At 39.2% G+C, this 26,921-nt stretch overlaps 1 protein-coding gene across 4 annotated transcripts in view; it reads left to right on the top strand.

The window, feature by feature from the left end:
- PAPPA2 (pappalysin 2) overlaps positions 1–26,921 on the top strand; it is a 565,818-nt gene that overhangs the window by 370,875 nt on the left and 168,022 nt on the right. For all 4 annotated transcript variants that reach the window (XR_009563406.1, XM_060295976.1, XM_030875398.2 and 1 more), the window contains one exon: positions 7,028–7,173. Coding sequence is in view for 3 of the 4 variants with exons in the window: in XM_060295976.1 (XP_060151959.1) it covers positions 7,028–7,173 (146 nt within the window). In the remaining variant the exon portion in view is untranslated. The remainder of the gene's footprint in view (positions 1–7,027; positions 7,174–26,921) is intronic.

Raw genomic sequence — 26,921 nt, 5'->3', positions numbered from 1 at the left:
GTGAGATTTACTATTTTCTGCCTCAGAAGGCAATCACAAGTTCTTTTAAAACAAGTTCTTTCGACACCATCTTTTGAAGCCAGATTTTTATTCTCTGTATGCTCTTTTCTTTTCCAAAGATACTGTATGTTTAAATGAAAGAAGATACATTCATTTTCTATTCCTGCTGCAACAAGTGACCACAAGCTTATTGGTTGAAAACAACACATATTATTAACTTGTTGCCCTATAGGTCAGAAGTATGACATGGTTCTCACTGAGCTAACATCAAGGTGTTAGAGTTGCATATCTTTCTGGAGGTTCTACAGGAGAAACCATTTCTTTGCCTTTTCCAGCTTCTAAAGGCTGCCCACATTCTTTGGCTTGCTGCTCCCTTCCTTCCCTCAACTTCAAAGCCAGAAATGTAGCATTTCTCTTAGTCTACTTCTGTTGCCACCTCTCTTCCCTGACAACAGGTGGGAAAGGTTCTCTGCTTATAAAGACTCATGTAATTAGATCGGGCCCACTCAGATAATCCAGAATAGTCTCCCCATCTCAAAGTCTGTACTCTTAATCACCTCTGCAAAATCCATTTTGCCATGTAAAGTAATAGATTCCCAGGTTCCAGGGACTAGGACATGGACATCTTTGGGAGCATTATTCTGCCTACCACAGAAGATATTATGACATTAGACTTCAAGTCCTTTAAATCTCCAGTTAGCTCTTTTATTTCAACCTCAAGTTCTTACAACAGATAAAACTTTCTAGAGAATAATTTCATTTTACTTCTAGTAGTAATACTCTTTCCCACATGCATTAGCAAAAGTGAGGTTTTTGGGTGTAATAATTCCTGTCAGTTTCTCCATATTTGAATTTCAAGAAAAAAATGTGTTCCCAGTTGATTATGTCTGAGTGATGATGATATCTAGCCTCTTTGGGGACATTCAGAAGAGAAACAATAATCATCATGATGTCTTTTCTTCCTGGGGTCATTAGTAGGTGGTTGATTATAATGAGGGGAGTGAAGTGAAGAGGGGGAGTATTGAAGGAAGAATCCTGGCTTTTCTTCCTGTGTCATGGAGAGGGTGATAGAGGTGGCATCAATTCAGAGAGACAATGGAGGAGAAGTGGGTGTGGGGAAGAAGACTGTGAGTTCAGTCAGAGACAAACGGAATATCCTCCAGTCCACATACCCCCTGGGGGCGAATGATGTCATACTACCATTAATAATCAAATTACATGAGCTCAGTGTATAGCTATAAAATCTTATCCTCATACATTGTCCTCTTTCTCTAGTATTTTTGGGAGTCTTCGGAAGGGTGTGCCTTAAAAATTCATGCCCACTGGCTTCTGTGGTTCTACTGCTGTTTGCTGTTGAATACTGGCCATGGTATTTACCTTGTCTGCTGACACTCAGCATTTCCAGCTGATGCTCTGCCCTCACTGTTTCTCTAGGGAAAAGCTGGCCTTATTAGAGAACTGGCTTCTAATGCGAGCCAAGGCTGTAAAACTCTCAAGTGTTAGAATAGTGCTGACATCCCTTAATTCTTTCCAGAAATGGAGAGAGTGTCCCTTCTCTTCAGTTGGTACTTCATTTTGTTATTAGGCCATGAAGCATGGCTTATGTATCCTGGGTTGTACCAATTTTCTTACAAAAAGAGTTCTTTTTGTTTCTTCCTGAGGAACTCGAAATCCAGTCTATAAAATTAGGTAATGGACAAAATACCATTGTGGTTCTTCCCTGTTCTTGCCTTTTTATCTTTCTGTGGACACTGTCACATACTGCCTCTGTATTTAGCCAAAAATCAGACACTTCTTGCAAATATATCCATGGAAAAAATGTCCACAGATTCAGTAATTGGACCACTATTTGAGATGCATTAAAACTCACTGTGTCCGAATTTTGTTTGTGCTCAGGTAGAACCACCCATAACATTGACATGTTGACTTCAAGATGTCTGTGGGTGATCTAGGTAGAGAGAGATATATATATCTACCTGAGAGTTTTCCAAATACTGATGGTGCTTCAAAGTTTGAGAGTGGAAAAGTTCCCAACGGTGAACAAAGAGAGTGACAAAAGAATGGACTACAAACAGGACCCCAGGGAATAACTTTTAAGGATTAGAAGGGGAAAGAGAAACCCACAAAGGAGACTGAGAATCAGTGGTCACAAAAGCAAGAAGAGAATCAGGAAAGAGCGTTGCAATAAAAGCAGAGAAGCAGAGACCTTTAAGAAGCAGGAAGTAACTAACAATATAAAAATGAGCCAAAGGATTCCAATAAGAAGGTGAATGAATTTTTTCCATTTTTGTGGGGAGGGACAACTAGGAGGTTACTAACAACTTCAACAAAAGCATTTTTGATAAAGTGGTTCTCATGAAAGCCAGGTTACAGTGGGATTAGTGAATACATGAAAAAAAGGGAAACAAATGGGAGATGAAGAAATTATCCTTTCAAGAAGTTTGAATTGGAAAGGAAGAGGGTACTAGCTATGGTTTTCTCAGAAACCTCATCTTGTAGGACAAGAGGAAAAGGAATAAAAATAGGTAAGGAAGTAAATGTTTTGAGTGTGTGTGTGTGTGTGTGTGTGTGTGTGTGCGCGCGTGTGTGTGTGTATGTATGGGGGGGAGTGATAGAGTTCATGATAAATGGCTTCAATTTTATCATCAAAGAAGGAGGCACGATTATCTAAGAGTCAGAGGAGATTGAGGTTGCTGGGGGAGAAGGGGCAAGAAAAGGTAAAGAAGGGTAAAGATTTCAAATAATTCCTGACGAGGAGATGACCATAATCAAATAGAAGTTTAGACAAGTAGAACTAAAGATCCACATGAGATCAGAAAATCCACCTGAGTAAAGGTGACAATGAGAATGGTGTGCAAGGGTCATTGGCAATAAGGAAGTAAAACATAAGACTGTGTTTTCAGTGGATGTTTCACATACATGTTGAAATTTCCTCAGGTGACTCTAGGATCTAAGGTAAGGGGGAAGACTGTGAGTCAGACTGTGAAGCCCTTGATGTGTACGGAGCAACCAAGAGATGGGACAATGAAAGAAAGTAGAAAGTATATGGTGACATAGTGGAGTGCCATGTGCCCAATAGCAGGAGGACTTTGACAGAGAATAAAAAACAGTTTTCTGGGCTTCCCTGGTGGCGCAGTGGTTGAGAGTCCGCCTGCCGATGCGGGGGACACGGGTTTGTGCCCCGGTCTGGGAAGATCCCACATGCCGCGGAGAGACTGGGCCCAGGAGCCATGGCCGCTGAGCCTGTGCATCTGGAGCCTGTGCTCCGCAACGGGAAAGGCCACAGCAGTGAGAGGCCCACGTACCGCAAAAAAAACAAAAAAAAATCTAAGTTTTCAGAGTGGCACTAGGCAGCTGGGAGAATGCTAGTTGGTACTCTGAGGACCGGGGGAGTAGGTCAAAGGGGATATTCACCCAGAGGAGGAAGCATAGTTGGCAAAGTGGATAGCAGATGGGGGTGGCAGAGGGAACCCTTCTGTGTATTTTGGGTCAAGAACCATGGTGTACAGTAATGACAAGAAGGTTTAGATTTGACCAAACCCGAATATCCCAGGTTTGGCACCGGTCATTTCTGTGATGGGAATTGGCTGAGGGTCCTTGGGGGCATCTGGTTTTGTTCTCATGGAGGCTGCCTTACCCCTGTGGAGTGCAGTCAGGATCTTCCTCTGGAGGGAGCTTGGTCTGACTGTGGGAAGCAGGGCCCTGGGTCCCAATCTCAGGGCATACATGCATGCGTCTTGTATGTCTTATTTTTTAACATGCGAATTTTTGATGCTGACTCAACTTCCTTCAGACAGCTCAGGATCTTTTTCTTCTTTCTGGCCTGAATCATTTCTAACAGTCTATAAAGGAGTTATTCAACTGACTATTAAACTAGAGCACAAGAGGCATTATTTTTATATCCTTTCACTTTTACTTAGTCAGAAACTAAGCAAGAGTTGGGGCTTGCATGGACACTTAGATACTAGAGTGTGGCTAGGGGTCAGCGGTCAAGGGATCCCAACAGAAATCATCTGGGGGACAAAGGAATGTGGTGGGCTGGACACCAGGCAATGTTTAATCCCAAACCAGTAGGTCACAGTGATAAAACAGTGAGGCAGCTGCGCATTCTTCCAGGAGGCATGTCAGAAATAATAGACTCAAGCAATGGGCAGAACAACTTGATATGTCAGCCTCAAGGAAAGCTTGTTTTTGAGAAAATTTTTTATAAAGGTCAAGGTGCAGCTTCTCTTTGGTCTGTCTGAGTCCTCAGGGAGAAGTTCGTGGTGAGTATCTCAGTCTAGAGTGTGGAGAGGATGAGTAAAGGGAGATCCTGGCAGAAATTAAGTAGATCAATGCAGTTCACCTCTCTTCATACATAGTTCTGGTCAGTTCATGGTCCCATGCTTTTTATGAAAGTTATGTATATCGTTTCACCCTTCTTTGAACATTAAGTTCTTTTGGTTGGATGACAAGTTTATCTCTTAATAAATCATTTCTGAAGCAAGATATTAAGCTCTGAATTTTAGAATAATGACCATTTTCTCCACCCTAGGTCTGAGCCAGGCTCTGGTTACATTAGTGGAGAAGCTAAGACGTTTATCTTAATTAGCTCTGATTAAATTCTGAAATGGCATACATGTGTTATAATAGGCAAGGCAGTCTACATGAAAACTGGACACCCTGCTATCTACACTTTGCCCTTTTTTGGTTTATGGAATAATCTGGACAAAAATCTGTCTTCAACAAAATAAAGCTTTCCTGTATCAATTCAATTAGTGACTGTTTCCAACTGTCTCTAGCTTTTAAAAATGTATTTTATCCCTTATACTTGCCAACTTCTATCTATATCTCTAAGGAGTGCAGGAATTAGAGTGGCTGTACCCAGTTTTCCACAAGTATGACATAAACACTCTCATCTGGAAGGGTAATTTATGGCTGGAGAGTGGAATGGGCAAGGAAGAAATGGGAGATGAGTAGAATCAGCTAATGAGTTTGGTAGTGGAGGAAGAGGCCTCTTGGAGGGTGGCTCAAGGGAGGTTAGTGGAACTGCTGGGTTGAGGGAGGATAGAAGGATGATGGCCAAGACTGGTAAGTGGCAGACAGAGAAGCCAGGAACACACAGATAGCCCAAGTAAACCATGCCAGGAACAGGGGTATTTGGGGTAAGTGAGGGGGGAGGAAAGAGAGAAAACTGTCAAGTTACCAATTCCTAATTTTAATGGGAACTCTGAAATAGGAACAGAGGGTGTAGATTTTCTTTCTTGGTACCCTGAGCTGTACATAGGCTATCACTGATCCTCTCTGCCCTTATTTCTTTCTCTTATTTTCTGTTTGTTTCTTTTTTCCCTTTTCTTTCTTCTCTCTCTCTCCTCCCATCCACCCTCCCTCTTCTCCTTCTGTCTGACCAGTTAGACCACCTCCATGTTGAAGAGTTGATGTCATCATAACTCCAAACCATCAATTTATCAATACAGGAAATTGTAATTATTTTTAATAACGGAGAAAAGGAAAGGGAATGTGACTAATGTCCAGGGAAAACCAGGCAACAGTTCAAAAAACACTCCAGGAAAGTATCAGAAGGAATATCCCTCTGATCACATCTGACACCACTTCATGAAATTTGGATGATTTATTGGGGATGAGAATTACTTTTCCAAGATATTATAAGTCAATAAGAAAGAATATTTTAAAATCCCCATTCTCTCAAGCATTTTTGGTTCTAAAGCAAAATCTTTTTGTGTTTCTTTACTTTTATTCCCCTTTTTGGTTCTGTGCCAAAGAACATAAACACAGTCTCCTTTGGGATCTCTATTTCTTGAGTACTCCTCGCCAGTATATCCTACATGTGGATTAAATAGATGGCATCAACAGTGTAGTTGGGAGGCAGAGTGAACGGAAGAAGAAGGGTCATGCTCTTCTAGCCTGAGCTTCTGGGTTGAGAGATTTCAGTGTCTGCAGCTTGTCTACCAGAATAGCAAGAATAAAGCATGAATCTATAAAGGAAATTTCAACTGTGTTGAGAGAGCTGTCTGCACAGTTGAAGCTGTGATAGGATCATTCCTATCTTTGGAGTGGCATTCCCATGGCCACTGTAGGAAGCATCCAGTGAATCCAAGGGGCCACTGGGTTCTGGTTTAGTTGTTCTTTCTTAAAATAGTTCTTCATGGAGTATGATGAGGCTCTGTTTGCCCATAGTAAAGTTTTAAGTTTCACTGATGCCAGGAAGATGAAGGTCTTTGACTATATATGAGCTTAAAGAAAGATCAAATGCTTGTTTCCCTTTTTTATGGGCCATGGGGCATGTGATTTTAATAGACCTTTAAGTCTGTGAATAAGTTCAAACATAATATTACCTAGTGCTGTGAAGGCCACCAATAGAGATACTTGGTGAGTATCACAAGGTAGTCGGAGTAGGGGTAGAGAGTCTATGGATTAAGGTACTAGAAAGAGAAATATATATAAAATTAACATTCTTTGCAGTAGCTTATGATATCCTCTCCTACCTATAACTCATCTCTTTTTTTCCTGTTTTACTTTATATTTTCTGGCTACTATTTACCTTTAAAAATAGGCCTGAAGCAAGCATATACTGAAATAGAGATTCAATCGGTCTTCTTATCATAATAATGATCATGCAGTGTGATGGAAAGAACCAGGGACTGAGAGTTGAAAGGCCTTCTTCACCGTGGGCTGGGGTGGGGGTGGGGATAACTCTCAGGGTATAGAGTTAAGGGTATTATTGGATTTATCTTGAAGAAATAATCTGGGTGTAGAGTGGAGAATTGAGTATGATGTCAAATACTGACTATCCATATAAATATTGTGGTGCTAAAAAGGTAGGATATTATTTATCTTGGAATAAGTATCCTAAATGTGTATTAGTGCATTTTTGAGAGCTTCATAACACCTGGTCTTGCCCTCTCTGCTCCTCTCCTCTAAAAAGCAATGCTGGTTGGGAGAGTCAGAGTCTGATTAGGTCTGGTTCTACTGTTCTCTATGGACTGATCCTTTGGTGTGACATTTCCTCCTCTTACGTGCTCTTCAGGGCATACATGAGTGTGAAGGAGCTGAAAGAGGCACTGCAGCTCAACAGCACTCACTTCCTCAACGTCTACTTTGCCAGCTCAGTGCGGGAAGACCTTGCAGGTGCTGCCACCTGGCCTTGGGACAAGGAAGCCATCAGTCACCTGGGTAAGTAAAGTGAAGACCAACTATAGTAGGAAAAATGAGGAGATTGGAAGGGAATCCATGAAAGTGCATTTGGGGAAAAAACAGAGAGAAAAATAAATTTACTTAATGAATTAGCTGCTTTGGGCTGAGAATAGCTTTTGGGAGAATCTCTCAAAATGTTTCAGTGCAGACAGGTAAGATGTATTAGAGCAAACAGTGGCAAAAACTCAGAATGTCCTAGACCGAATCTGTAATCTAGACGTTAATAAATTGCTGACATGGAGTAAGATCCATTTTATGTCTTGGAGAGCCTCAAGGGGGAAACTAGCAAGAAGGTGGCTAGACTATGAAACCTGGTTTGCAGTAAACACTGAGCCAGAAGATTGCTGGGCTTCTTGCATGGATTGGAATCCTGAGGAGATTCTGGGAAATTAAAACAGGTGGGGAGCTTGTCTGCTTACCTAGGAAAAAGGTGACACCTTAATACTGAGTGGAACTACTGCATGCTTAAGAAAGATAATTCCTTTTATTACAATATCTTATCATTATTATAAAGGAAATATTACTGACCAATCAATAGAATCATTAAATCAGTTTATGTGGATGAAGAGTAATTATTCAATATAATTTGTATATACTTTCAAAGAGTCTTGTATAGGATTCTACCAAAACTTACTTTAAAACTGAATTACCATAATTGAGAGGAATTTTTCATGTTGGAAAGAGAATGCTTGAAAGAGACCAGAAACCATTTTATGAGTGATTTAAAAGAGATTATGCACAATTAACCTTCTTAGTAGTCAAATACAAAGCAGAGAGAAATAAACTGAATAAACATCACATAATACTGTATATGTCAAACCCATGTATGATGGGTCATTGTGAAGTGGAGTCCAGAGTATTGAAATGATACTCAAATAAAATATGAGCAAGTGTCCAAACAATTGGAGAAGGAAAATGATGAGCAGTAGGTTAGCAATAGGTGAAAAAATGTTGTGGCTGTTCAAGAGGAAACCAGAACATAAAAATCCTTGTAGTGAATCAGGTCAACATCCAGAAGGGTTATATATCTCAAGCAAAGGAGGAGACAATGAAAAGTTAAACCTGTGGTGATCCAAACTGAATGCTTTGTTATTATGCTGGATTTCATTGGCTCTATAGTATCTGATACAGTTTTAAGGCTCTGCAGTCCTTTTATCACTAAATTTTGTATTTTCAGTTCTCAGTATATTAGAAGTCAGAAATTTGTGAGATGAGTGGAGCGTTCCAGGTGAAAGCTAATGTGAGTCATTCTAGTCTTCAAAGTAGCAACAAAGTGGGCTAGAAGGTTATATTCCAATAATTCATTTAGCAGTGAGTTTGAGTATCTTGAATTATCCTCATGAAAAACAATACTAGCAGAGGAGCATGTAACACGGTAAGAAATTACCTCCAAATTGGTTCATACCTGATTCACCAAAGGTTACCTTTTCGGTATATATGACAGCTAGGTTTACCCAGCAATTGTTTCTATGAATCCTAGGTCTATCATTGAGTACTGAATCTACTTGTTCAAAAAACCTAAAAAAATGATCTTCCTGGCCATTATGGAGACAAATCTTGGCCTCTTGATAAGAATTATTGGACTGGGAGCAGAGCCCTGAATATTTTTCTAACTTTGTTGGCAGTAGGCCATTGACAAGATTCATTTAACTATAAAAGTGGATAAAATAACACCCCTCCAAAAATTAACTATTTGAAGACATCAGACATCAGCCAAGACAACGAGGTTTTGAGGGACCCAATCCCAGTGAGGAGAAAAATGCATTGAAATGAGCTCTACATATAACTCAGATTTTTTTTCTCCTTTAGGGAAATTGCCAAAATCTCAGTGAAAGTAATAGAGGCAGAGCAGGGAGAAGCAGCCTAAAGCTTGCTTCTCACTACTGAGGAGACAAAAATTAAAGGTCAGGCCTTCTAAGGCATCCAGACTTGAGGGACCAAGCTTCCAGAAAGATAGAAATCATGAAAAAAAATGAGCCTGATAGTCTGCTCATTATTTGAAGATTTTTCTAATTACTAAACTATGCATGCTCAGGGCCAGTGGCCATAAAACAAGTATAAAATAACTGCTAACGATTAAAAAGCTGAACAGTGATTTCAGGAATCTCATAGTGGAGGGGACAAAAAAATGAAGTTGAGGTCCTATCAAGGAGGGGCTTTGAGATACCCTATGTGTGAGGGAAAATATAAATAGCCTAGCTTACACAAAGCCTAAAATTCAGCCTGAAACACTCTTAAATCCCTGTTTGGAGGAAGGTCATCTGCCTATATTTAACTGCTTAACAAAAGAAAATTAAATATGCTCTGGAGGAAGACAATATCATCAAAAGCCTCTACAAGTTTTCATGCACAGTGGCCAGAAATCAGTTAAAAAAAAAAAAAATTACCAGTTATGCCAGAGATAAGACCAAATGATGGTAAACTAAACTAAACAAAGAAACAAATAATCACTAAATAAACGCAGACCCACAGATTATCCATATATTGGAGTTACTGAATATTGGCTTAAGATAATTGTGATTAATATGCTCAAAAATAGATAAAAAGGTGAAGAGTGTCTTTAGAAAACTAGAATCTATATTAATGAATCAAATGGAAATTTTAGGACAAAAATACAGTAACTGAAATTAAGAAATTAGTAGATTGGTTTATGAGCAGGAGAAAGGTTTAATGAACTAGAAAACTGTAGAAAACATACATATTGAAGCTCAGAGAGAAAAAGTGATGGAAAAATATAGAAAACAACTTGGGACATTTGAGATCTGATGAAAAATTCCTAACGTAAATTGGAGTTCTAGAAGAAGAGGAGAAGGATATCGGGGCAGAAATAATACCAGAGATAGCTGCTGAGAATTTTTCAGGGTGACAAAAAATATTAAACCACAGATTCAAAATGTTTTACAAACCCCAAGAAGGATAAATAGAAAGAAAATCACAACTAGATTCATTATAACAAAAGTGCTGAAAAACCTCAAAAGTCGCCAGAGAAAAAAGTTATGTTACTTTAAAAGGAACAACAATAAGATTGACAGGCTGACCTTTCAACAGAAACTATGGAAGTCAGAAGACAATAGATTGATATATTTTTTAAAATGCTAAAAGAGAATTATTGCCAATTTATAATACTATGTTCAACAAAAATCTTTTAAAATGAAGAAAAATTAAACATTTTCAGATAAAAACTTAGATAATTTAAAACCACAGTAAAATAAATACTGAAGAAGAAAGCTATCCAAACAGAAAGAAAATGACTCCAAAAGGAAACAGAGGCATGCAAAAAGAAATGAATCACACTAGAAAGGATAAAAATATTAAAAGTAATAACAATGTCTTTTTGGCTTAAAATTTATGTAGAGTTAAAATATGATGACAATGGCACGAAAGACAAGAAGTAAATAAAATTATATAATTTAAGGGCCCTTCTACACCAGTATCTGGAAAAAATACTGATTTCTTAATTTTAGATAGCTTATATACACCTTATATTATATAAGAATTAACTCAAAATAGATCATAGACTTAAATATAAAAAGTAAAACTGTATAACTTTCAAAAGAAAACATAAGAGAAAATCTTCAGGGCAAGACTAGGCGAAGAGTGCTTATATATGACACCCAAAGCATAGTCCATAAAAATGAAAACTGATAAATTGGACTTAATCAAAATTAAAACTTTTTCTCTGAGAAACACTCTGTTAAGATGAACAAGGAGGGCTTCCCTGGTGGTGCAGTGGTTGAGAGTCTGCCTGCCAATGCAGGGGACACGGGTTCGTGCCCCGGTCTGGGAGGATCCCACACGCCGCGGAGCAGCTGGGCCCGTGAGCCATGGCCGCTGAGCCTGTGCGTCCGGAGCCTGTGCTCCGCAATGGGAGAGGCCACAGCAGTGAGAGCCCCGCGTACTGCAAAAAAAAAAAAAAAAAAAAGATGAACAAGGAAATGGCAGTCTTAGAGAAAGTATTTGCAAACCACGCATCTCGCAAAGGATTTATATCTAGAATATATTAAGAACTTTCAAAACAATAGTAAAACAAACGAATATTCCAGTTAGAAAACAGACAAAAACACAGACATTTTACCAAAGAGAGTATACAGATGGAAAATAAGCACATGAAAAGATATTCAGTATCATTAACCATTAGGGAAAAGCAAATTAAAACCACAATGAGGTATCACTATACTTATTAGTAGAGCTAAAAAAAAATAGTAACAATACAAAATGCTGATGAGGATGCAGAGAAACTGGATATTGCATATATTGCTGATGGGAAAGTAAAATGGCACAGCCACTCTGGAGAACACTTTAGCAATTTCTTATAAAATTAAACATACACTTACCATATGACCCAGCAGTTGGACTGTTGGACACTTATCCCAGAGAAATGACTACTCGAAATCCAGCTTTATTTGTAATAGCTCCAAACTGGAAATGATAAAGTGTTCTTCGGTGCTAACTGCTTAAGCAAACTGTGATACATCTACACAATAGAATATCACACAGCAATAAAAAGAAACAAAGTATTAATACGTGGAACAACTTAGTTGGATGTCAAGGATATTATATGGAGTGAAAAAAAAATCTCACAAGTTGCACGCTTATGATTTAGTGTCGTAGTCTCAAAATTTTATGTGGTATTCTCAAAATTAAAAAAAAAAAACCAACAGAGATAGAGGACAAATTAGTCGTTGCTAGGAGTTAGGAATGGGGTGAGGGGTGGTGGGGAGAGGGGTATGTGTGTGGAGTGACTTAAAGGATAATAGAGGAGAAATCTTAATGGTAGTTACACAAAGGTATACATACATGTGATAAAATTGCATAGAACTACACACAAACACACACTTGCATGTGCACACATACACACACATGCACAAGCTTGCATGCAAAAACTGGTGAAATCTAAATAAGGTCTGTGTCCTCTTTGCATGAGCAGAACACTTCACATATAGCAGGTGCTCTTTGAATGCTCACTGATTGAAGGGATGACTGAATAAATGAGTGAAGGTATTAAATTTAAATAGTTTCAAGAAATATTTAAATTATCTCATGAGTCACTGACTCATAATGAATTGCAAAAGAAGCTAGGGATATTTATATTTTATTCTTAAAACTTTTAGGAATAACTAGTTCCCCTACAACATGTTTCTTAATGTGCATTTAAGAAGTAGAAGACTAGCTGAAAATCTGACTCAATATGAAACTTTTCATGTTATTATTTATTTTTTCTTGTTCAGTCATAACTGTGATTGAACAAAGGAATCATATTGACCTAAATCGGGTGTAGAGTAGTACAGACAGCTGGCATAACATGATAGAGGAAGACATTTAGGATTTTCTAAACAGAGTCTTTTCGAGACTCAAGATAAGATTATCTGTGTCAACATTCAAGACCCTGTATTTTGAGGGTCAGCTGAGTGACCTGGCAGATAAGTACGCTATTTTTAAGGCTGAATCCAGTTTCTGACTACAAATGGCTTAAGTCACTATGAGGAAAGACCAAGGTAATCTGTGGTCCATCAACACCATTTCTGGCCTTTAGCATGATTTTGTACTTTTAATGTTGTGGTAATGCAGGGCAGAATTTTTTATAAGTAAAGTAAATGGATAAATGAGATCCCCTTGAGCTCAGTTGTTTGAATATCTTTAACCTTAGTATACAGCACTTAAACTGAAAACATATCTTCAAAGGCAGAAGACTTAAATTAGTGGTAAACCAGACCTTTTATAAACCATTAATATCATAATTATTTATTCATTCATTCAAAGAAAAACTGTTGAATCTATTTCATGGCGATATCAGAGATAGAATAATTAAAAGAAGTCCACCGTAAAGGTTTGCACAGCACACCTGGGATACAGACATGCAAATACACACTTATAATACTACACGATGCTGCCACACAGGAGGTCAAGTAGGAACATGATGAGAAAGTGCCTGATTGTGCTGAAAACATCAGGGAAGAAGAGAAGAGTTCCCAGAGGAGCTGAGGCTTGAGGGGAGAGTTGAAAGATGAGCAGGAGTTTGCTTGGCAGACAATGAGAGGGCATTCCATAGTGAAAGAAATGGTAAATGCCAAGGTTTAGACTGTTAAAAACCTAGACTTGCTTAGAAGTGGAATGTCCTTGGAATGGCTAGAGCAGAGCTCTTCAAACTTATTCTTGCTCTCTTGTACCTCCTAAAAGACTTTTGAAAAACTCTGTACCACTTCATCGATTTTAAGAGTAACACCTAAAAATTTAACCATAAGTTTAAATTATAGCAAAGAATATAATTTCTGGCATATTATTTTAAATTATTGACATTTAAAAATACATTTTAAATCTACTCTTCTAAATGTATCTTTGGTAACATAATAATTTGATAATCATTCATTAAAAAAACTCATGGCCATGCACTTTTTTAACATTGAGAAATTATTCATTGCTCCTTTTTTCTCTTTGAATTTGTTTCCATTTCATTGCTCCTATAGAACTTTATACTGATGTAACATATAAATATACTTTTTTCAAAGTCTTTAGTTAGTCACCTATTTTTCTGCTAAAAACATATTTTGAATAAAAACATAAACATTTTGTGATATTTTTAATTAAAGTTTTTATTTTGAGATCATTAAATATTCACATACAGTTGTAAGAAATAGTACAAAGAGATTCCACATATCCTTTACCCATTTTCCTCTGGTGGTAGTACCTTGCAAATCTGTAATACAATATCACAAGCAGTATATTAACATTGATATTGATCATAAGTTATAACATGCTAAAAATTTGTTCTCAATTGAGTTAGCTTTTGAAATGATTCCTTGTCCAAAATTGATCAAAACAATATTTTAAAATGTTGATTAATGACTAGTAAACAAAGTGGAAAATGCATATTTAATGAGCCAAGAGTGGCTTTTCTCTCCCAGATTAGTTCTTGTGTCAGTGGATGAAGAGTATTTATTGCTATAATAAGACAGGATTTAGCATCATTTATATTGCTTTTTTTTTTCTTTTATAGCTCTAAGTACTGAGAAACTTTGTTCACATAAATAAGTAGATGGGGGAGAAAAGAGTTCTGTTTGATTGAGGGGATGATGGTGCTAAGGTAGAAAATATAGAAAAAGCAGGAGCAAAGGGGAGGCAGTTTGGCTTTGGAGGTGTTGAATTTGGGATCTCTACAAATTTGACCATGAAAGGCACTTCCACAAAAGCAGAAGGAGGAGCAGGATTCAGGCGTGTACCAGACAACAAAGGAGAGAGGGGTTTGAGAAAGTCCCTTCTGGCCCACAAATATGACTGCTTCAGAGTGATGAAGTACGTACAAGAGCTTCTTGGCCCGGTTAGAGAGGACAGTCGGTCACTCTCTGGCACAGAAGTTAGGCACTTCAGAGTGTTCTGAGCCAACCATCTTCCTTAATTGTTCTAGGGAATGTCTGTACTGCCAAGGAACATTCAGAGATCCTGATCAGATCATAAGCAACATGCCTCAATACATGGGACCCAAGAACTTTGTGGGAGGGAACTTGAACCTGGCTCACAATGGGGCTTTAGACACATGGGATCTTCCAAGGAGTCCAGATAATGTGACCCTCGGAGGAAAAAAATGTCTTCGAGTGATAGAGTGGGCTATGGCTTCCGAAAGATAGGAAGAAATGTATCTTGAGCAAGTCACCTCATATATAAAATGGGAATAACAAGCATGAGGAAGACTACCTGGCACATAGTAGGGCTTCAATAAATATTAGCTCCATTCGTAGTAGTAGCAGCAGCAGCAATAGAAGTTCCAAATACCATGGCTGCTGTTGCTGGTTGGGCCCTTACCTTCCCACCTACTTCATCTCCATCCTAGAGATTTTCAGTGCCCTAGAAAGATGTTGGCTTTCTAGGGGGAAAAAAAAAAATGTGTTTTTAGGTGTCCAATTGCCTGCAATGGTAAAGCAGCTTATAAGAAACAAAGGGAGGCTCCTTATAAGTCACAGAAGGAAAGAATAAGTGATTGTTGGCAGTTTGGGGGAGACGGGTAGTGCCTGACGAGGGTCTGTGGGTGTCATGGGGCCAGATGGACTGGAGAACAGCTACCACAGGGGTGATGCAGATGTGGCAAGCATCTGGCAGAAGGCAAAGCAATAGCTGCATGAGGGGGTAAGGGGAAGACAAAAGCAGCAGACATGAGCTCTGAGGGGAGATATCCTTCCCTCACCTAGAACTTTTATAGGGGATCCCGTCACCCGAACAAAGCTTGACTTCCTCCTAGCCAAACAGTTGACATTGAGATTAGGGTGTTACATCAATTGTGACACATTTGTGCACAATGCGGGTGAGAAATAGACATTGATTTGGCAAGTGGGAAGTCTCTGTTAATCTCAGCCCAATTGTTTCTGTGGAGTATGGGTGCAGGAGCCAGCGTGGGAGAGGTAGAAGAATCCACAGGAGGTAAAGGGAAGCACACTCTGGTGCAACAAATCACTGAATGGTTGGGCTAGAGCAAAGCAATTTTGTTCCTCTCCACTCTGTCCCCTCTTCACTATGCCAGAGTGGAGTGATTCTTCCCCAAGACAAGGAATAAACAGGACATGTAAACTGGAGCACACCATGTCCATATGAGGACTTAGAGCATCATTAATGAGACAGGCTACAGGACATGAACAGGATGAGGACTGTTCCTTGGAATTACTCACTGGCTGCTACTGTAGATTATTTGTCAGATGATAATATTCAGCAAATGGGGTAATTTTAGGTGCCTTCGAATTTCAAACATAGTGAACACTCTTGGATATTGAAACTTAGGAAAAAATTATCCTAGGGTATGAACTAAATGCCCTGAAATTGGGGTGTCCCAAAGATAGGTTTATACGTTTATAAGTAGGTGGAATAAATAATCACCTTTGTGTGTGATGCCTTGAAAGATCGCCTTTCTTAAAATATGTCCTAGTAATCATTGAATCTTTAGTGCCCAGAACAGTACCTGACACTGAATAGATGCTCAATAAATGCTGAATTGATAAATCAATTGTAGAAAATATCTTTCCTGTTTATACTCTGTAGTATGAGGCTGTGGGTGTTTGAAGCACCACCGTCATCCAGAAACAAGGAAAGGAGTACATCATAAGTCTCCAAGGCCTCAGTGATAACATCTTCAGTTTTCGTTAATCAAATGACTTTTCTCCCATGGTATGGGAGGTGTTAGAAAGCCCGGAGTGAGGGAGGCATCCATGTGATACTGGGAGTATCTAATGAGGAGGAAGTGCCACGTGGCCTTGGCTTCAGAGTGGTCCAGCCTGAACGCCAGTTCTTCTTCTCCAGATTGCAGGTTCTTCTTCCATAGCTTGAGCAGGGCTAGTGGTGTTCACCTGTCCCCGATGCCAGGCCTAGGGCGGGCCTCCACCCCCGTCCCTCCCCCAACCCTGTGGGATGCTGGGCCACATTGCAGTTCTGAGTCCCCAGGGGCCACAGCCGAGAAGAGTGAGGTGGCTGAGCCCTGGATAGCTGAGGAGACATTGAAAGAACAATGGCAATAGAAAATCAATACAACATGAAAACAGGAATCTGCTTCCTGAGTGGATTGGAAAATCAGGGACTAGTAGAAGACTAGCAGACCACACAAAAACGCTCTTCCATTCTTTGTTGCTGTGGCTGAAAGGGTCTTGGTGCTCTAGCCAGGTTTCAGGCCTGAGCCTCTGAGGTGGGAGTGCTGAGTTCAGGACATTGAACCACCAGAGACCTCCCAGCCCCATGTCTCCCAGAGATCTCCATCTCAAGGCTAAAACCCAGCTCCACTCAACGACCAGCAAGCTCCAGTGCTGGATACTCCATGCCAAATAACTAGCAAGACAGGACTACAACCCCACCCATTAGCAGAGAGGCTGCCTAAAATCATATTAAGTTCACAGACACCCCAAAACACACCACTGGATGTAGTTCTGCACCAGAAAGACAAGATCCAGCCTCATCCACCAGAACACAGGCACGAGTCCCCTCCACCAGGAAGCTTACACAACCCACTGAACCAACCTTACCCACTGCGGGCAGACACCAAAAACAATGGGAACTACGAACATGCAGCCTGAGAAAAGGAGACCCCAAAGGCAGTAAGTTAAGCAAAATGAGAAAATAGAGAAACACACAGCAGATGAAGGATCAAAGTAAAAACCCACCAGACCAAACAAATGAAGAGGAAGTAGGCAGTTTACCTGAAAAAGAATTCAGAGTAATGATAGTAAAGATGATCCAAAATCTTGGAAATGGAATGGAGAAAATAAAAGAAACATTTAAGAAGGACCTGGAAGAACTAAAGAGCAAACAAACAATGATGAACAACACAATAAATGAAATTAAAAGTTCACTAGAAGGAATCAATAGCATAATAACTGAGGCAGAAGAACGGATAATTGACCTGAAAGATAAAATAGTGGAAATAACTACCACAGAGCAGAATAAAGAGAAAAAGAATGAAAAGAATTGAGGACAGTCTCAGAGACCTCTGGGACAACATTAAATGCACCAACATTTGAATTATAGGGGTCCCAGAAGAATAAGAGAAAAAGAAAGGGACTGAGAGAGTATTTGAAGAGATTATAGTTGAAAACTTCCTTAATATGGGAAAGGAAATAGTCAATCAAGTCCAGAAAGCACAGAGAGTCCCATACAGGATTAATTCAAGGAGAAACACGCCAAGACACATATTAATCAAACTATCAAAAATTAAATACAAAGAAAAAATATTAAAAGCAGCAAGGGAAAGCAACAAATAGCATACAAGGGAATCCCCATAAGGTTAACAGCTGATCTTTCAGCAGAAAATCTGCAAGCTAGACGGGAATGGTAGGACATATTTAAAGTGATGAAAGAGAAAAACCTACAACAAAAGTTACTCTACTCAGCAAGGAACTCATTCAGATTCGACAGAGAAATTAAAACCTTTACAGACAAGCAAAAGCTAAGAGAATTCAGTACCACCAAACCAGCTTTACAACAAATGCTAAAGGAACTTCTCTATGCAGGAAACACAAGAGTAGGAAAAGACCTACAATAACAAGCCCAAAACAGTTAAGAAAATGGTAATAGGAACATACATAAAGGATAACTATCTTAAATGTAAATGGATTAAATGCTCCAACCAAAAGACATAGACTGGCTGAATGGATACAAAAGCACAACCTGTATATATGCTGTCTACAAGAGACCCACTTCAGACCTAGGGACACATACAGACTGAAAGTGAGGGGATGGAAAAAGATATTCCATGCAAATGGAAATCAAAAGAAAGATGGAGTGCCAATTCTAACATCAAAAAATAGACTTTAAAATAAAGACTATTCCAAGAGAGAAAGAAGGACACGACATAATGATCAATCTTGGATTGATCAAGGGATCAATCCAAGAAGAAGATATAATGATTATAAATATTTATGCACCCAACATAGGAGCACTCAATACATAAGGCAAATGCTAACAGCCATAAAAGGGGAAATCGACATTAAAACAATCATAGTGGGGGACTTTAACACTCCACTTTCATCAATGGACAGATCATCCAAAATGAAAATAAACAAGGAAACACAAGCTTTAAATGACACATTAAACAAGATGGACTTAATTGATATTTATAGGACATTCCATCCAAAAACAACAGAATACACTTTCTTCTCAAGTGCTTATGGAACATTCTCCAGGATAGATCATGTCTTGGGTCACAAATCAAGCCTCAGTAAATTTAAGAAAATTGAAATTGTATCAAGTATCTTTTCTGACCACAACACTATGAGACTAGATATCGATTACAGAAAAACTCTGTAAAAAATACAAATACATGGAGGCTAAGCAACACACTACTAAATAACAAAGAGATCACTGAAGAAATCAAAGAGGAAATCAAAAAATACCTAGAAACAAACGACAATGAAAAAACGACAACGCAAAACCTATGCGATGCAGCAAAAGCATTTCTAAGAGGGGAGTTTAGAGCAATACAATCCTACCTCAAGAAACAAGAAAAATCTCAGATAAACAACCTAACCTTACAGCTAAAGCAATTAGAAAAAGAAGAACAAAAAGAACCACAAATTTGGCAGAAGAAAAGAAATCAGAAAGATCAGATCAGAAATAAATGAAAAAGAAATGAAGGAAACGATAGCAAAGATCAATAAAACTAAAAGCTGGCTCTTTGAGAAGAGAAACAAAATTGATAAACCATTAGCCAGACTCATCAAGAAAAAAAAAGGGAGAAGACTCAAATCAATAGAATTAGAAAAGATAAAGGAGAAGTAACAGCTGACCCTGCAGAAATACAAAGAATCATGAGGGATTACTACAAGCAATTATATGCCAATAAAATGGACAACCTGGAAGAAATAGGCAAATTCTTAGAAAAGCACAACCTTCCGAGACTGAAGCAGGAAGAAATAGAAAATATAAACGGACCAATCACAAGCACTTAAATTGAGACAGTGATTAAAAATCTTCCAACAAACAAAAGCCCAGGACCAGATATATTGACAGGTGAATTCTATCAAACATTTAGAGAAGAGCTAACACCTGTCCTTCTCACACTCTTCCAAACTATAGCAGAGGGAGGAACATTCGCAAACTCATTCTATGAGGCCACCATCAACCTGATACCAAGACCAGACAAAGCTGTCACAAAGAAATAAAACTACAGGCCAATATCACTGATGAACATAGATGCAAAAATCCTCAACAAAATACTAGCAAACAGAATCCAACAACACATTAAAAGGATCATACACCATGATCAAATGCAGTTTATCCCAGGAATGCAAGGACTCTTCAATATACGCAAATCAATCAATGTGATAAACCATATTAACAAATTGAAGGAGAAAACCATATGATCACCTCAATAGATGCAGAAAAAGCTTTTGACAAAATTCAACATCCATTGATGATAAAATGCCTCCAGAAAGTAGGCATAGAGGGAACTTACCTCAACATAATAAAGGCCATTTATGACAGTCCCACAGCCAACATCATTCTCAATGGTGAAAAACTGAAACCATTTCCACTAAGATTAGGAACAAGGCAAGGTGGCCCTCTCTCACCACTATTATTCAACACAGTTTTGGAAGCTTTAGCCACAGCAATCAGAGAAGAAAAAGAAATAACATGAATCCAAATCGGAAAAGAAGAAATACAACTGTCACTGTTTGCAGATGACACAATACTATACATACAGAATCCTAAAGATGCTACCAGAAAACTACTAGAGCTAATCAGTGCATTGGGGAAAGTTGCAGGATACAAAATTAATGCACAGAAATGTCTTGCATTCATATACACGAATGATGAAAAATCTGAAAGAGAAATTAAGGAAACACTCCCATTTACCATTGCAACAAAAAGAATAAAATACCTAGGAATAAACCTAACTAAGGAGACAAAATACCTGTATGCAGAAAACTATAAGACACTGATGCAAGAAAGTAAAGATGATACAAACAGATGGAGAGATATACTGTGTTCTTGGATTGGAAGAATCAACATTGTGAAAATGACTATAATACCCAAAGCAATCTACAGATTCAGCGCAATCCGTATCAATCTACCAATGGCATTTTTCATAGAACAAGAACAAAAAATTTCAGAATTTGTATGGAAACACATAAGACCCCAAATAGCCGGAGCAATCTTGAGAAAGAAAAACACAGCTGGAGGAATCAGGCTCTCTGATGTCAGACTATACTACAAAGCTACAGTAATCAAGACAGTATGGTACTGGCACAAAAACAGAAATATAGATCAATGGAACAGGACAGAAAGCCCAGAGATAAATCCAAGCACATATGGTCACCTTATCTTTGATAAAGGAGGCAAGAATATACAATGGAGAAAAGACAGCCTCTTCAATAAGTGGTGCTGGGAAAACTGGACAGCTACATGTAAAAGAATGAAATTAGAACACTCCCTAACACCATACACAAAAATGAACTCAAATTGGATTAAAGACCTAAATGTAAGGCCAGAGACTATAAAACTCTTAGAGGAAAATATATGCAGAACACTCTATGATTTAAATCACAGCAAGATCCTTTTAGGCCCACCTCCTAGAGAAATGGAAATAAAAACAAAAATCAACAAATGGGACCTAATGAAACTTAAAAGCTTTTGCACAGCAAAGGAAACCATAAACGAGATGAAAAGACATCCCTCAGAATGGAATAAAATATTTGCCCAAAAATGGGCAGAAGACCTAAGTAGACATTTCTCCAAAGAAGATATACAGATTGCCAACAAACACATGAAAGGATGCTCAACATTACTAATCGTTAGAGAAATGCAGATCAAAACTACAATGAGGTATCACCTCACACCAGTCAGAATGACCATCATCAAAAAATCTACAAACTATAAATGCTGGAGAGGGTGTGGAGAAAAGGGAACCCTCTTGCACTGTTGGTGGGAATGTAAATTGATACAGCCACTATGGAGAACAGTATGGAGGTTCCTTAAAAAGCTAAATATAGAACTACCATTTGACCCAGCAATCCCACTACTGGGCATATACCCAGAGAAAACCATAATTCAAATAGAGTCATGTTCCACAATGTTCATTGCAGCTCTATTTACAATAGCCAGAACATGGAAGCAACCTAAGTGTCCACTGACAGATGAATGGATAAAGAAGGTGTGGTACATATACACAATGGAATTTTACTCAGCCATATAAAGAAACGAAATTGAGTTATTTGTAGTGAGGTGGATGGACCTTGAGTCTGTCATACAGAGTGAAGTAAGTCAGAAAGAGAAAAACAAATACCGTATGCTAACACATATATATGGAATCTAAGAAAAAAAAAGAAAAAGGTTCTGAAGAACCTAGGGGCAGGACAGGAATAAAGATGCAGATGCAGAGAATGGACTTGAGGACACGGGCAGGGGGAAGTGTAAGCTGGGATGAAGTGAGAGAGTGGCATGGACATATATACTCTACCAAATGTGAAATATATAGCTAGTGGGAAGCAGCCACATAGCACAGGGAGATCAGCTCCATGTTTTGTTACCACCTAGAGGGGTGAGATAGGGAGGGTGGGAGGGAGACACAAGAGGGAGGAGATATGGGGATATATGTATACGTATAGCTGATTCACTTTGTTATACAGCAGAAACTAGCACAGCAATGTAAAGCAATTATACTCCAATAAAGATGTTAAAAAAAAAAAAAAAAAAAGCAAGCCTGGAGTGCTTGCCCGTTGTGGGTAGGAGTGGCTGAAAGAGTTTAAAAGGAGATAAAAAATGACATCAGACTTTGCAAAATCTTTACCCTCTACACATTCTTCTCTTTGTTCAGTCTTGTCCCGAACTAGGACTTCTTTCTAATGAGACCACAGGCTGTAAAACTAAGAAGCCAATATAAGATTTGGAGATGAATGGTTCCTGGGCTGGTTCTGTTAAAAGTTTGCTTCATTTTCTAAGCACTTGTGATTTTTTTTAACCTTTTCCATTTCTTTCTTTCCCTTTGTCTGTCAGCCCACCTCTGCCACTTTCTTCCCTTGCCCTGCTCCAAAGTGCTCCTTCCTTGGAGCCCCACACATTTTGATAGCTTTGTCACTTCCTTGCAGAGTGTGACTGGGGGAGTGTGTCTCAGCCAGTAACTGGAAGTAATTATGGAGGCACCTGCAGACCAGCTCTGAACCTCCTTGTTTTATGGGCATATAACATTCAGCCCTAAAAGTTTTACAGAACTCTTTTAAAGTCATTTCAACTCATGTCCTTTCCTCAAGCTGCCTGAGTTTCCTTTTTGTTTTGTTTTGTTTTTAATAGAAGTGACTTTGGGAATCATTCTCTTTGCCACGTGCTACTCTGGCGGTCTTGTGCTTAAGCTGGGAAAAGCCAGTTGGAACTTGGATACAGCATCACTTTGGGAGCTTGGCTGTCTGCTACTGAGATTTAATCTTTTAATCAGCAACTTCTCTCTTTTCTTCCCCTGCACCATCCTCTGGACCACACAACAACCCTGTCTTAGTGTTTTAGTTCGTCTCTTATAATCAAGGCTGAAAGTTCTCTTAAGAAGGTATTTGTGCTCCCCGCCAGTCCATTAAGCAACAGCTGCGCCACACATGGCCACCAGTTGCTAAATCCAGAAAGCCCCATTCATATTATGTTCTATGTACAAGTAAGTGGTACTGGCATGTAGTGAGTTCACGTTCCAGTACAACATTCAGGTATGCAAGAAATGTAACTTTTATTTATTCTTCTATAATGAACTTTATACTTATTTTGAGCCCCGCTGTTGCTGGGTAGTAGAGATTTATTCTTAGTCAATTGAGTTTCTTTTGCCTGGGTCTGTATCTAACTGCAGAGCTGACTTATAAATGCCAAGGCCATAGATGGAAGGATCCATTTTGTCCTTAGTCATCAGGTGATGCTGGTAACCTAAGATGACCCTTGTTCCTATCACAGGGTCCTTCACCTTCAGGAATTCTCTGGAAAGCTCTCTATCACCCTGCCCTCTTAGCCTCACTGGTCAGCATTATTCTTTAGAACTAGGCTCCTTACTCAGGAATCCATCACTGGAATGAGGAAAAAAAACCCCTGTTGTCAGATCACATGCACCTATCTTGAATCTTTATCCCTTTACTGGGATCTCAAAAGATGGATTACAGTCCATTTTATCTGGACCAGCCACCATCTATACATTCCCATTATTTCCTTTTTATCTCTTTTCCTCTGGCTTAGGAGAATCTTTTCTAGGCTAAAATGTGGTGGTAGTGTTGGTAATGTCAGGCAAGGATTACTTTCCTCCATTTATCCATCATGCTGGCTAAACCATGGAGTCCTCTCAGGGAATGGTATAGGTTTTGGAAATCTCACATCCAGATAAAGGACTTCTTTCCTTGCCTTTCACTCTGTAATGTAAGGTAATGAACGAATGCAGGTAATGAACGTATGCAAGAGAGTCTGGCAGTAGGGTAAGGGGGAGGGAGGCAAGGAACCACTTGGGTGAAATGTTAGTATTTCCAAAATGTTGCCCCTCAATTCACACTATTACTTCAAAATTTCCCCTGAGTAGGTGCTCTTGGTCTGGTGGTCAGTCCCTAGGAAGCCTTGTAGGACAGGCGTTGGGGAGGTGAATGAGAGTAGAGAGAGTCTAATAGTCTAATAGTGTCTCAGAGTGAAGACTGAAGGGCCAAGGTATGGTTGAAACATATATTGACATGTCCTTCTACTTCCTGTTTCAAAATGGCAGATGAGAGCAGAGAACACAAAGGAAGGAATTCTATTGTAGGAAAGGGAATCCCGTCCCTCCCATCCTATCACCACATTTATCCCTCAATTATGTTTTAATTTTATCCTTCCAGATGAGAAGAGACAAAAATGAACAGTGTTTTGTTTTGTTTTGTTGTGTTTTGTTTTTTGCGGTACGCGGGCCTCTCACTGCTGTGGCCTCTTCCGTTGCGGAGCAGAGGCTCCGGACGCGCAGGCTCAGCGACCATGGCTCACGGGCGCAGCCACTCCGCGGCATGTGGGATCTTCCCGGACCGGGGCACGAACCCGTGTCCCCTGCATCGGCAGGCGGACTCTCAACCACTGCGCCACCTCTTTTTAAATTTTGACCAACATTCCTCTTTAGATTTTGAGTCTTATGCCTCACTCAGACTTTGGCATGAGCGTGTGGGGTGTGTGTGTGTGTGTGTTATTTTCATCAAAATGTGAAAGAACTTTTATAAAGTAAACCATGAAATAGGTTAATGTCTTTCTTCCCTATATGGGTGTATCAGTGTGTGTGTCTCTGAGTGATTAAAACCCACTCCCCTAATAACTTAACCAGTTTGTTTTAGCTGCAATAAAGAGGGATTGAGAACAGGGTGGGACGCCCATGCTCAGGAGAGAGGAAGGAGAGTGCACCCTTGCGGGAAGGGTGTGAGGATGAACAGGCAGTAAGTGGATCACTTGACCATCTGTAGCAGATAGAGAGTAGATGTCTCCGGCTGCTCATTCCCAGCCTTTCCCCTTCTCAGGCTACTGAGAGATGGGAGTCTGGGAACACAACTCACCAAGCCGAGGTGGTGACGGTCCATAACACAAATTTCTCCACGTGGTTTTTATGATTGTCTCACTCAGTCCTGCATGCTAGCTCTCAGAGGCACAGGAAGAGAATAGGAAGGACTCTTAGCCATAAGCCTGTGTAGCCCCCTCACTTTACAGAAGAGACCCTGGGAAAGGTTAAAGAGCAGGGCCAGTGTCACACAGCTAGTCAGGGTCAGGACCACATTTCAAAATCCTTAAGTTCTAGTCTATAACCTTGGGGTCTACTGGACAGAATTACTGTAAGAGGTCCAGGGTCTTGGCCTTTTTCCTTAACATAGGTTGGTGTACACAGCACTTACTCCTGAATGAGAGTATGCACTATTCTAATTATATAGTAACTAAGCTCATTACTAGGTGTTCCATACAGATGATTTGGGGCTAGAAGTATCATCTCCCTGGAATCAAAAGTATAACTGTCAGTAAATATGTTCAAAGGCTTATGCTTTTCGTTAAAATTTAAGTGCCGTGTGGTTAAATCTATATTCTCCTGCTTTGGGGATGTGTGTTAAGGGTGCTGTGGTTGAGAACTCTGGCCAATTGTCCTTGATATGGAGGAGATTTGCTGGCAGGGCTGAGGATTTGCATGTTTATGCTTTTTCCTCCTCTTATAAATAACCAGGTTTATTGAAAGGAGACTGTGAATATTTTTAGATTTGGAAAAATCTCATTTGGACTTGAGGCAGAGACTTCTAGAGGTTGATAAGAAGCCTACTATTATCATGACCATGCTCATATCCACTTTGAGTGCCCTAAGGCCACACTCCTAGCATATGTCTTTGACACATGCTACTTTTGCTAGCCCTTCTTCCTGGAACCTTATTTCTGTTCAGCTCTAGTTCCTTTCTCTGCTGCTGGAGGAGATCCCAAGAGAACTTGTTTTGGACTTACCATAGGATGAGGAGGTATTTGACATTTGCTCAGGGGCAAGAATGTGGATAGAAGATAACTATTGATTGGGAGGCTTTTTGGTCTTTGGTAGTATTTCATGAATTGCGCTCCGAGTAATTCAGTATTCCAGATGTCAAAAAGTATTCTACCCTAAACAGGTTCTGTGTTCAAATAAATTTGGGGCACAAAGGATTAAACAAAATTGCTGCAGGACTTTTCAGAACCTTTAACAAAACAGTTCTCAGGTACAATGTGAATCTTCCAGAGAACGTATGGCATGCTACCTTTCTTTCTTCAAGCATATTTAACCACTGATACTACTTTTTTTTTGCAAAGTATCACCCAGGACCAGAGTTTATGAACACAATTTGGGAAAAACTACTCAGCGTAGATACTCAAAACTTATAGGCAAGTTGTAGCCTTTCAAAGTTTGATTCTGGCAAATGGGTATAGGCAATTTGGAGAGAACAAAGACATGTTCTGTTAGAATCCTCATTGATGTGAAGGTCGATATTGCTGTTGGAGAACTGAGAGCATAATGGTGTATAACTTTGATGATAATTATTACTGAAACTGGATATGTAACCATGAAGTGGAAGGCATCTTGAAAGATGGAAATATCTCATTTTACCAGGTTTATTCAAATACTGGACACCCTGGATGTTTTTGAAATAGATCTGTTTTCAAACTAATTTTTACCTAATAGTTTGATATAATAATGATGCACAAATGTATAAAATTATACAGAATATATTTTTATAAAAGGAAAAAATAATGTTGAATGTTTACTGGAAGTAATAGAAATGATAAACAAGGAA

Source organism: Globicephala melas, chromosome 1, assembly GCF_963455315.2.
Source record: "Globicephala melas chromosome 1, mGloMel1.2, whole genome shotgun sequence".
Classification (NCBI taxonomy): domain Eukaryota; kingdom Metazoa; phylum Chordata; class Mammalia; order Artiodactyla; family Delphinidae; genus Globicephala; species Globicephala melas.
Note: the sequence above shows the minus strand (reverse complement) of the source record. Positions and strands in the feature narration are given on the sequence as shown.